At 39.9% G+C, this 12,961-nt stretch overlaps 1 protein-coding gene across 1 annotated transcript in view; it reads left to right on the top strand.

Annotated features, from left to right (window-relative positions):
- OTUD4 (OTU deubiquitinase 4) overlaps positions 1-12,961 on the top strand; it is a 660,142-nt gene that overhangs the window by 17,124 nt on the left and 630,057 nt on the right. The window contains exons 2-3 of the mRNA XM_053700214.1: positions 6,813-6,896; positions 11,678-11,728. Coding sequence (XP_053556189.1) covers positions 6,813-6,896; positions 11,678-11,728 — 135 coding nt within the window. The remainder of the gene's footprint in view (positions 1-6,812; positions 6,897-11,677; positions 11,729-12,961) is intronic.

The following is a 12,961-nucleotide window of genomic DNA, read 5'->3' as shown; positions in this document are numbered from 1 at the left end:
AATTTTAAGCACCTATCTGAATCATGAATGAAAATTTGGGTTCAGTATCCCTCTTAAGTTTTAGCTAGGTGGTCAGTAAAATCAGCTGGATGGTGAGCCCATTAAATCGGTTGTGATAAAAACATTGCATTGCATTGGGGCGGGACAGCTGGCTGGCTGCGGACAAGAGCTCCGTGTTTCCCTACTAAAATAACCCTTTTTTTTCCTCATCTGATCTTGCTGCCAGTCGGCCCCCCACAGATTCTTGTCTTGCTAGGGGACATACCTTGGTCATCGCTAGCCGACACCTTTGTTGTGAAGGGCTCAACACTCGCTCTAGCCCCCGGTTGTGCAGTGCAACTTGTTGACCACGCGGCTGACACGCCGCATGAGCTCCGACTGGGATTCAGCAAAGCCACCACGATATTAGCCTCAGAAAGTGTCGGGAGGCAACTACCTGTACTGCCCGGTAACGGGCCTTGGCAAACAACCACTTCTCCTGTCCACGTGGGTTGCGGCGGGGCCGCGCCGCGACCTGAAACTTACCTGGATCTTGCAAGTAGGTGGAGTGACTGACAACCAGCATAAATTAATATCTAGCCTTGATCGGCGATACGGCACAGAGGAGTACATTTTGCGGGCCCAGCTGATAGGCTCTGTCGCACGGCTTTCAGTGCGTTACCATCTAGTCTCCAATGAGATACTGTATTGCCTGCTGCATAGTAGGGCCCGAAGGTTAGACAAAAAGCTTAGTGGGAAGATACTTGTTACTGTTTACTATCACACGAAATATCACTAAAGGGGCGTCACTGTTTTGTATGAGTGGCCGTTGCTGCATGTTACCTGCATTGTACATAAATATCTATAGAGAGCCCAAACTTTATTAATCCCACTGCTACACCCCTTTGGCCTATAACTATATTTCTGGCATATTTAAACTGGGACTATACGGTGGAGCTTCATCGCCTACCTCTAAAATTCACATGAAAGTGGATCAATATTTCCAGAAGTTACACACCGCCCAAGATCATACAATGAGTCACAAAGCTAAAGCAGTGAATAAAAGAATGCGCCACATGGCTGAAATACACTCAGACATCTCTCAATGTCCTGACCTCTCTAACTCACAGGGTAGGAATCATTCTGGTCTCATACAGGCGAAAGGACTTTCCTTCACACTGTACAAAGCTGTACGAACAGGGCCGGCAAGTGGCTTTGTTATATCCGGCCAAGCTTCGACTGGTGACATCCTCTGGCCCTAAGTATTTCCATTCCCAGCAAGCGCAGGAAGCCTACCTGGCTACAGAAAAGAACGCTGCTGTCTCCTGAGTGACTAAGGATGTTGCAAATTGAAACTATGCTCTATTCGGTGGTTATCCATTACTACATGGACAGATATGTATACTATGTTTATGTTTATGCTATTGTTGATGATGTTTATTGAGTTAATGATACGTAACACCCTTAATAGGTTGCCTAGTTTGTGTAAGAAGGAACAAGATATTGCTCTTAATTTTTTGTTAGTTTTAAATGTTATGAAAGCTGTTTATTTTAGGTTTAGTGACAATTTTCTAGTGTCCTTGCCTCATATAGGAGATTTTGATTATTGGAACGCCTTCTGACCCCTTAAGATCCTACTCCTCACTTATATCATGGATGTAAGGACACTAATTTCTGTTATTAATTGTTTATTGGTTTTAAATATTACACAGGTTGTTTATCACCCCTCCCCGCCCAAGATTAATGCATTGAGTCCCAGACAAAGGGGATTCCCATTACCTAACTGTTCAGGATATCACCCTCATTCCCCGAATAATTTCATAAAGTTTGAAAGTCGGGCTTACATACCTAGTCTGATAAGCTATCTGCAAGGGACTGTTACATACTTAATATTTCCCACACCTTGTGAATTTATAACTATCAGTTATTATGTTTTAGCCTATGGAAATTGTGCCTGCCATGGCTATAAATCTCATGGGCAGCTAGTACCACCTAGTTTCCCACCACTGAGGCACTCCGGCCACTCGAAGCCCCTACTACCCTACCTTTTACACCCCAAATATGGATCGGTTCAGACTAGTTGCTGCGGGACTGAGGGAGTATGTGGTTTATGGATGATTCATGTGTTTTTGTTGATGGGGATGTTCTTCCTATTCCTCCTTGAATGTTACCTACTACACAGAAAGGATATGTATACGACGTATGTGCTGTTACTGCTATTGATCACTGTTACCGTAGTATATGGACTTTCTAAACACCTGCCTTTTGATATATTTATGATGATGGTTAAAATCTCTACATGTTTGATGGTGGGGGGGATTGGGGCCCCTATTTGTATTCTACAAAGAAAATATTCCTTGCAGCCCGTGCATAGTATGGGTGGTCTTACTTCATTGGGGTCCCAAAATACTCTCTGGGTTGAGAGCCATTCTGACATGTTCTGGTTGATATTGTGGGTCTCACTTTGTTTTGTACTTGCCGCACGGGGGTCTCATGGTGCTGTGACTTACTGGGTTCTGATGCTGGTACAGTATTACTTTAGATACCTCCCAGGTAATATATCCCGTGTCCCTGATTACTTGCATGATGTCCACTGTGCTAGGTTCCCTGTGATGACTACTGATGGCCCTTAAACTATTTACCTGGAACGTGGGATGTGTTAATTCCCCCATTAAGAGGAAATCCATTTTAACGCACCTTCGTAGACTTAATGCAGATATTGCCCTCCTCCAGGAGACTCACCTTAGTGATGGGGAACATGAAAAATTGCGTAGTGACTGGGTGGGACACATTGCTTATCTATCATACCAGAGTAATAGCAGGGGATTGGCCATTTCATTTGGTAAAAGACTCCAAGTAGAGATTTTGAATACTGTCTCAGATCCTGACGGTAGGTTTCTTATTATACAGGTCTCTGTCGATAGGGTTCACTACACACTGTGCAACATATATGCCCCTAATACCAATTCTTTGCCTTTGTTTGGAAAACCTTGGTCCAGGCCCTGTCTCCTTTTAGGCGACAGGTTTATTCTGGGAGGGGACTTAAACCTAACCCCGCACCCAGCAATAGACAGATCCTGGCCTTCTGAGGACCTGACCAACAAAAGAATCCTTCGATATAAGGGAAGGTTTGAGCTTAAAATTTTTAGCCGCCTTTGTGATACTCTGGCCGTGTGTGACATTTGGTGTAAACAACACCTTGATGATAGGGACTTTACATGTCTCTCCAAATCTAACTCATCCCTCTCCAGACTGGATCTATTCCTCATCTCAGACTCTTTGGTCTCTCAGGTTGCCTCTGACAAAATCCATAACATAGTGATTTCTGATCACGCGCCCGTGGAACTTGTAGTCGGGGCTTTCCAAAATAGACCTAACAGAAATGTCTTGTGTTTCCCTTCCTACCTTCTTACCTCTGAAACGTTTCAGAAGCACCTTGTCCATTCCTGGACTGACTTTTGTACAGACAACCTCTCACACTCCTCTAACGCGCAGTTCTGGGAGACCGCTAAGACAGTCCTTTCAGGACACATTATCTCTTACTTGGCTAATCTAAAATGTAAACTACAATATAGATATAATCTGCTACAAGATAGCCTACAACAAGCTTATTTAAAATATTGCACTTTGAGGTCCCGACCCACGTATGAGGAATACGTGGTTGCAAAAACAGAAATTGATAATTTCACACAACAGGCTGCTACTGGCCTCCTGAAATTAGCTGGTAAATTCTACCGCTTTGGAGGCAGGTCTGGCAAATTGTTAGCCAAATTGGTAAAGGCACAAACAGCAAGGAAGGATATAGCGGCATTAAAGTATAATGGGAGAGTGTTTTGGATGCCGACGGAGGTGGCTGGCACTCTGGCAGATTATTTTTCCACCTTGTATAAGAGGCAACAACTAAAATCACATGACTCTCTTCATAACTTTTGGCAAACGCTTCTCCTTCCCCATCTTACTCGGGACCAACTCGAGACTTTGAACGACCAAATAGCCCTAGAGGAAATCCAGTGCACTATTAAGTCCTTATCCCTTGGAAAAGCTGCGGGTCCAGATGGTCTCCCCGTAGAGTTATACCGGCTGCTTCTGCCTCAGATATCTCCAACTCTCCTTACTTTATTTATTTTTTACCCTCGGGTCCTTTTACAACTGCCCATGTTACCTTAATCCCAAAACCAGGAAAAGACCATGCACTCCCTGAATCATATCACCCCATATCGTTATTAAACACGGATTACAAACTTTTGCTGAAAATATTGGCCAACCGACTGAAAGGAATTCTTCCTTTCTTGGTACATCCCGACCAGTCGGGATTTGTGCAGGGGAGATCATCTGTAGTTAATTTGAGAAAAGTTCTCCACATCCTCAATCATTTTTGGAACAGACCTGACACCACCCATAAAAATGAGGCTCAGGAGGCCTTCCTGCTGTCACTAGACGCAGAGAAGGCCTTAGATAGAGTTGAATGGCCTCACCTTTTTCATACCCTCCAACAATTTAATTTTAAAGGCCCTTTTCTTGATTTTATTCACAAATTATACTGTACCCCCACCGCTAGTATATTAGTCAATGGCATACATTCCCCAGATTTCCCCTTGGAGAGGGGCACGCGTCAAGGCTGCCCACTCTCCCCCTTATTGTTTGACCTTGCTCTAGAACCACTTGCCCTAAAACTAAAGCAAATTTTTCCGGGAATAGCTGTGGGTAACGCTAGCCTACATATGGCTCTGTACGCTGACTATATGTTACTCTTTGTTAGCAACCTCTCTATATATCCCAAAAATTATAGACACCCTGGGGGTCTTTGGAGACTTTTCAGGGTACAAAATAAATATGGTAAAATCTGAAATATTATGCCTCGCTGACCATAACTCAGTCCAAGGAGATTATCCTTTTGTTATGCAACCTTATTCTCTTACGTACCTGGGCATTACTCTACATAGAAACCCTTATAAATTATATGAACTTAATATTGCAAAACAATGCACGCAATTACCCCTACAATTACAGGCTTGTGCTAAGCTCCCGCTGGGCCTCACAGGACGGATTAATCTTCTCAAAATGTCAATATTACCTAAACTTCTCTATCCGCTTATGATGCTACCCTTCCTGCTTACCAAGGCAGATATAGCAAATCTAAACAGAGCAATTCAGCTCTTTATCTGGAGTGGCAGGAGAACGCATATAGCGACGGCAACACTGCAGCAGCCATACCTTAGGGGAGGTCTGGCGCTCCCTAATCTGAAATTTTACAACTGGGCAGCCTTAATTAGGTTAGTGATAGATTGGCAGCTCAATACAAAATACTTTCAAGATCCAGCTCTGGAGGCGGCTGTTATTTCCCCACACTCGTTGGCACACTTGCCATATATTCCATTTATTCACTTACCCCTGAGCCTAAAAAACAACTATTTATAGAGATGCATTAAGAGCTTGGAAGCTGGTATTTAAATTTCTGGGAAATAGATCACCCACGCCTAGATATATTTCAATGATGGAAATAGTGACTTCACGGCAGGTGATGAAACGGTTCCTTTTCGGGACTGGAGGTCACGGGGGATCGTATCGGTGGGCGCTCTTTTGGACCCTTTGGCACACACGGTCAGGACGTATCAGGACCTTAGGAGTCAATACCACTTACCTAATTTGCACTTCTACACATACCTCCAGGTTAGACATTATATTAACACACTGATGGCCCAACGGATAGATTTTTGGCAACTCTCTCCTATCTCGCATATCCACGTAGCATATAACATGGGTAATTTTTCTATGTCCCTCATATATAGCCACCTGATGGTGCATGCCCCGCAGAGTGTTGTAGGAAATATCTTAGCTAAGTTACAGAGGGAGGAGTTGGGGGAGATATCTTCTGAGGACATACTTACTATTTTAAATAGAACGAAATCGGCTAGTTTGGCGGTTCAGCTTAGGGAACTGCAGATCAGAATGTTAAATAGAGATTATATCACACCTGCACGCCGATCCCACTGGAACCAGTGGTTGCCAAATCAATGTGTTAAATGTTCATACCAAATCCTACACTTAAACATTATTTCTTTGAGTGCCCATATGTAAACCAATTTTGGAAACATATGCAATACTGAGTAAAACTCACCTTTTAAAGTGGATGTTTGCCTTGACCCAAAACTCATTTTTTTATTTACATGGGAGATACAAAATAAGGCACTATGCTCTATGCTTACACTTTGTTAGCAAGGCAATGTATCTTAGCACAGTGGATTTCCAGAAAACCTCCCACTTTGACTCAGTTTAAACACAGAATGCTTAGACAATTATTTATTGAACAGTTTGACACTACTTTAGACACTAGGCGTAGATTGAAACATTTTCTGAACAAATGGTAGACCTTTATAATGAGCCTCCCTATAATTCAACATCGGCGGTTGTTGGGGCCTTTCCAGCATCACGAGATCTTTATGGAGGCACAACTCAGAGGGGAATGGAATAATATATTTTAAGAAAGTATCTGGAACTGGGAGGGATGGAGGTGATATTGAAACTCTAAGGGATCACATTGCAAGATTTTCTGCCGCAGATGACTAGGTTATTGTTATGGTTAATGTACTTGTTTATAGGTTAAATGTATTAGAATGTTACTTAAAAAAAAAAAAAAAAAAACTAAATATAGAGGGATGCATGGAAAGGACAAGAGAAATATGTACAAATAGTTATCTTAAAAAGCTAACATCCAATCTTCATTATGTACTATATGAGACTGTAAACTTTAGCATTGTATAAAATGTTACATTTCATTTCTGTAACACACCCACTATTGTTAACGGGAATAACTCCTTTATTTTAAAATGTAGGTTTTGCGCTCCCAGGCCTGTCATCTGGAGATCAGGAAATCGTGTATAAGTTATCTACGTGAAAACAAAGACCAGTATGAAGCTGTAAGTTTTATTTACATTTTGATTTCTTGTTTTGTGAGTTGGAAAGAGTAAAGCACACAGAATTGTTTGCTTCTTTCTAATTTGTATTTATTAATGCCTTTCATTTGGTCGGTGTTAGTTTTGTACAATTTTGTAAGACAAACTGCATGGATCAGAGCTATTTAGAAACCATGTACAGTAGAATCTCAATTATCCGGAACTCAAGCAACCGGCACTCTCAAGCAACCGGAAAAAAAAAAAGTTAGAGCATAAATGTGAGCATAAATGTGCTAAAGAAACAGTCCCATCTCTTTAAACACGAAGAGCTGCAGTAGCTGCATTAAATTGAACGATAGACACACTTATCTGCTAAGTAATTGGGACAGAATACAGGTATACCGCTGCACTTACGATTGCATCAGCTGATTTAGCCGTTCTGGGAATTTGTTATTGATTACGCATCCTGTTGAAGCCTCATACGATACGTATATCCTGTCTAGTGTGCGCCTCTAACCGGCTCCTGCCCATGTGATCCATTATAGAACTAGTTAGACATATTTTTAATAGTGACTCTCAAGCAACCGGAAATACTTATCCGGAATATACCGATCCCCATGGGTGCCGGTTAATTGAGATTCTACTATACAGTGTTTCAGGGTTGCCGTTCTGATAATGTTTGTTTCCAGATTAAAGAGATATGACATGATCACCTGCCCTAAGTAGACAACAGTACTGTGAGGAGGGGACACTTTTTTTTTTTTTTTTTTTTTTTTTTTTTTTTTTTAAAGAGCACCCATTAAACACAAATGCGTATGAGACCCCAGTTTAAAAGATTGCGTTGCCGTCTAATAATCCTGTCATTAATAGGCGATTGCAGTTTTTATGCCTTATGTATTTACTGTATGAAAAGCCACAAAGGTGCCCTAACCCCTAAAGACAGCATACAACACACATACACACACAATACCCCTCACATTATAAGAGGAAATTTCCTAGAATCAAATTAATGATCTCATGCCCTTTAAAATAATATATGATATGGTAATCATTTGTATACTTGGACCCCTTTACATCCCAAAATATGCTCAACAGGGCGAAGCCTCTTTCAAAGGAGGGGTCACATGCACAGTGGTTATCCACTGACCACTGTATTAACAGTGACCACCTGTCAGGACCATAATCATATGGAAAAATAGGTTGAGGTAACTCCATTGTTGTCCCCCACAATACATACATAAACTTGAGACCTATTATTTAAAAGCAGCAATCCTGCTGATGAGTTGTCCTGTGTCAGACCACTGCCAACTGGTTGTTATAACAAGTACATATGTCTCAATGTTGGTTCTATTTTTGGGGCTCTGATGCTTTAAGAGGCTTTTATTACCCCCTCACCAAAATTATATATCATCATACCCTGCATTTGAAAGAGGGAGGTTTCACAATTCAAATAAGGGGTTTCATGTTCTTTTAGCTATGAAGTGATCATTATAGTAAGCCTGATGACCTTGCAGTAACGGCTAGCGTCATAAAATATGTTCTGTTGATGTTGGTGCTTATACATTAATGAACTAATTTTTTTTTTTTTTTTAAAGGGACATGAAACAAATTTTTTAATTTACTTCTATTATCAAATTTGCTTTTGGTTTGGTATCCTTTTGTTGATGGAGCAGACGTGCAGTACTGATAAGGCATTTATGTGCAGCTTCCCATCAGCAACTAGTACACAGTAATACTCTCCTGAGCCTACTTAGGTATTTCAACAAAGGATACCAAGAGAACAAAGCAACTTGGATAATGGAAGATTACATGCTCTATGGGGTAGGAACATGAATAAATTGTCAAAATTAGTTTAGCTTCCTCTCTGGTAAGTCCTAATTTTTGTGTATTTCTAAATGTAGGTAGTGTTTTTGTATTTTTAGATATTTTGTACCTATTTTCTGCATAAATTGCAAAATGTTGCATAGTAACAAAAATAACTGTTCTTGCTTCATATTTTTAATTGTTAATTATAATTGAGCCATATTCTGTAAGTATAAAATCACAAGTTTTTCTCTTTTGGGAAGCTAAAGTGGTGCTAAATGTGGGACAATAAAATGTGTGTTTGAAAGTTTTATCAAATAATGACTCCTGTGCTGCTATTTATATTGTACACCATAGAAAATTACACAAAACGGTAGTTTTTGTTTTTGCATTTCGTATGGTGGTGTGTTCTCGTATTATGTTTCTCCAAGCTAGTTATTTTCTCAAAATGCTTGGTCTGCCAAAAACAAAAAGGAGCCAAACAACTAAAAACACTTCTAGCACAGGGGTGTGAAAATGGCTTAGCAGTGAAAGGGGTAAAATATTAACCCCTTCACTACTGGGAATTTCAGATAGATACTTGCCCAAAATACTGCCACTTCATTTAAACAGAAATAAAGCCTTCATTTTTGTGTTTACCTATCAAAACTATAAACTATACATTTCTTAAGCAAACAACCCAAGGTGTTGATCTAGGCTCAATTTAGTATATTTCATGCCACAGTTTCGCCGCCAAATGCAATTATATAAAAACATTTTTTTTAACTTTTTCACAAACTTTGGGTTCGTCACTGAAATTATTTACTCACAGCTACAGCAGTTAGAAATAGCAGACATTCATGGCTTTGCAATTAGTTTTGGTAATTATAAGGCCACCAATTGCAACTGCTCACCACACTTCTGAAATTCCCGACAGTGAAGGGATTAATTAGCTGGAAGGGGAATAGTATTTTAATGCAGGGATTACCCTCCCACCTGGCACTTCCCACCTTCTGATCCCTTCCAAACTGCTTTCACCCCCCTAACACTCACGCTTCTGACCACCATCTTATGTACTGACAGACAGTCTGCCAGTATTTAAGTGTTTTTTTTATAAATTACATGTATTTATTGTCTGCAGTATAGGATCTACCCTTATTTCTCCACCTCCCTGATCCATCCCTAAAAGCTCTCTAATCCTCCCCATCCTAATGGGGTCTGCCATCTTTGGTAGTACCCAGATTATAGATTTTTATTTTGTTTTTTATGTTTTAAACTTTTCTGTAGTGCAGCAGAACACCCCCCCCTGCGATCACTACTGTGGATCCCCCCCACTCTGATTCCCTCCCACTCCCATCCACAGTATTTTCTGTAGCGTAGGGTCCTCCCACTGCCTCCCTTCTCCCTCCCCTGCTGTGCCGCCAACCTGCCTCCCTCCTTCCCTCCCGAACCTCCCACCGGCACAAATGGATATCGTTGCAGACAGTGACACAGACCATGCCACAGTCTGCAATGATCAGGCAGTCTGCACTACACTTATATGCTAATGGAGCACAGACAGTGCTCTGTTAACATATGAAGGCAGATGCCTGCAGTCCAAGACTCCTGTAACTTCCTAATGGCAGGACTTATATATCCGTTTTGTACAGCATCATGTGTGTATACAGCTCCTTTATTTGATTCAACCGATCGTCACTCTTAGCTCCTACAGCAGCGCATGGCTAAAATAATTTTTGGCTAAGAGGTGACGTTTTCACCTCTTAGCCAATAGCCGTGCGGCAAATTCGGCTCCCATGGGGCGCCAAGCCGGATTAACCACACGGTTATTGGCTAAGAGGGGAAAACGTCACCTCGTATCCAAATTTTTTTTAGCTGTGGGCTGCTGTAGGAGCTAAGAGCGGCGATCAATTGAATCAAATAAAGGAGCTGTCTACATGAAGTATCTTATACTTCATGAATGAAAGTGCCCTTTATTTGTTTCAATAGTAAATCCTAGCGTTTGTAAAACGCTTGGATTTACTTTCACTGTAATGCCACACAGATGACAAAATTACACTGATAAATTGCATTGAACGCTTTTGAAATTGTCAGTCCACTATAGCAAGTGAATATTTTTTATTTAGTTATTTTTTTAAATTAAACATTTTCAACAGCCAAATTGAGTATGTTCAGCAGTTGTACAAAGATAAACAATGCAAAAATACCACATAGAATAAGCAAGCGAGATTCTTGCTAACATTCTTAGATTTGTATTTAGAGGCTAAACTGCTGGAACTAAACTACTTGGCATGGCCCAGTTCTAGAAAATATGTCGTCCTCTGCAGGTGCACTGTGTCTTCTTGAACCATAAACATAACAGGATTTCAGAATCTTCTTAATCGGCTTGCATGATCAAGTTGATTATTCTTAAAGACAGTTTAGTCAAAAATGTTCTACACTTTAATCTGTTCCCAATGGACCACTTTACCTACTGGAGTGTATTAAATTGTTTACAAGTATTTCCTTTACCCTTATATATATATATATATATATTGGCTTTGAAATAGTTGTTTTAGCCTGTGGTATCCCCACCTATTCTGAAAGTTTCTGGCCTTAGGTCCGAGCTATAGATAAGTTGTGACAATACAGTGGGGTATAGAAGAGATATGGTAATAAAATGTTAATTTCCCATTGTTCTCTTTAAGTATTGGTCTTTGGTTTACGGAGAGATATACGATAAAGAAGCATGTACTGTATGTGATAAAGTAATAAGATCTGATTATACCTACAAGCTCAACCCATTTTATGGCTACTAAAAACAAAACCAGCTAATTCATATACACAAACCTTAAAAAGCAAATCTCATACATTTTATACTCTGCAGCTGGTAAAAAAAAGTAATTGGAAACGCATTAAGGGAAAACAATTTTACAATATACTGTCCCTTTAATCTGATACTTGCGTAGCTCACAAAAAGATTGTTTTTAAGAAATGAGGTATGGCTGTCTCATATAGAAACTGTTTTAAATCTTTTTTTTCTTTAGTTTATCGAGGGCTCCTTTGAAGATTATTTGAAAAGACTAGAGAATCCACAGGTATGTTGCAACGTTTGAGACGATGTTATAAACTATGTAGAAATTGGCATCCATATATGTAAATCTATGCTCTAAAAGTTATTTTAAAAATGAATAGCATTAGTAGTACAAATAGTTTGATTTACAAGTTTATATAAAAACGGGTCCTAGAAGGTTGTTTAAAAATCATCCAAGGATACTGAAAGACCTTCATCTTGTGCTTTTTAAAGGGACATGAAACCTAATTGTTTTTTATTTTATGATTTGGATAGAGCATGCCGTTTTTAAACAACTATCTATTACGTTTTCTTTGTTCTCCTGGTATCTTTTGTTGAAAATCAGGGGTGTAAGATCAGGAGTGTGCACTGTCTGGAGCACTATATGGTAGCAATTTTGCAAGAATGTTATCCATTTGCAAGAGCACTAGATGGCAGCACTATTTCCTGCCAGTGCTCTACACTTACCTAGGTATCTCTTCAACAAAGAATACCATGGGAACAAAGAAAGTATGATAGACTATTTCCAGATGATTTCATTACTAAATTAGTTTTATTTACCAAAGGAGAATACTGTTAATTGCTGAAATGTGAGTCTGACTTTTAGTGAGGTAATCAATGTGGAATTGTATAGAAAAATTATATTTCATGAAAAAGTCAGACATGTAAGTCCAAATTAAACATTCATGGGTCAGATAAAGCATAACATTTTAAGACCTCTCAATTTACTTGTGTAATCATATTGATTTTGTTCTTTTGGTATCCTTTGTTAAAATAATACCTAGGTAGGATCAAGAGCAGCAATGCGCTACTGGGAGCTAGCTAGTGATAGCTGGCTACGTACATATGCCTCTTGTGGCTCACCAGATGTGTTCAACTAAGTCCCTTTGCAGTTGTTACACACAGGTATATGCAAGCAATTGTATTTTTATTGGGGTTAAGTAAGGATTTTGGAGTTGAACACCCAGTGTTGAATTACACAATACTGGGTGTTCAACCCCAAATACAATAAGAGAATTATATTAACACTTTATTGAAAAAAGGCACAAAACAAAAAATAGATCTAAAATTGGCATAGGGGAGTGGGAAATACCCAAAAGGGTTAATCTATAGATGTATTCTAGATGAGCTCTATTGTAAAAACAAACTGCTGTTTGAGCAAGCCTGTGAGTGTGTCTGTTTGTTATTCATTGGGCATTTGTGACACAATACCCCTGTACAGGGTTGGAGCTATGAATTCATAGAAATCCCCCTTACT

This window comes from Bombina bombina, chromosome 2 (assembly GCF_027579735.1).
Source record: "Bombina bombina isolate aBomBom1 chromosome 2, aBomBom1.pri, whole genome shotgun sequence".
In the NCBI taxonomy this organism is placed as follows: Eukaryota; Metazoa; Chordata; class Amphibia; order Anura; family Bombinatoridae; genus Bombina; species Bombina bombina.
Note: the sequence above shows the minus strand (reverse complement) of the source record. Positions and strands in the feature narration are given on the sequence as shown.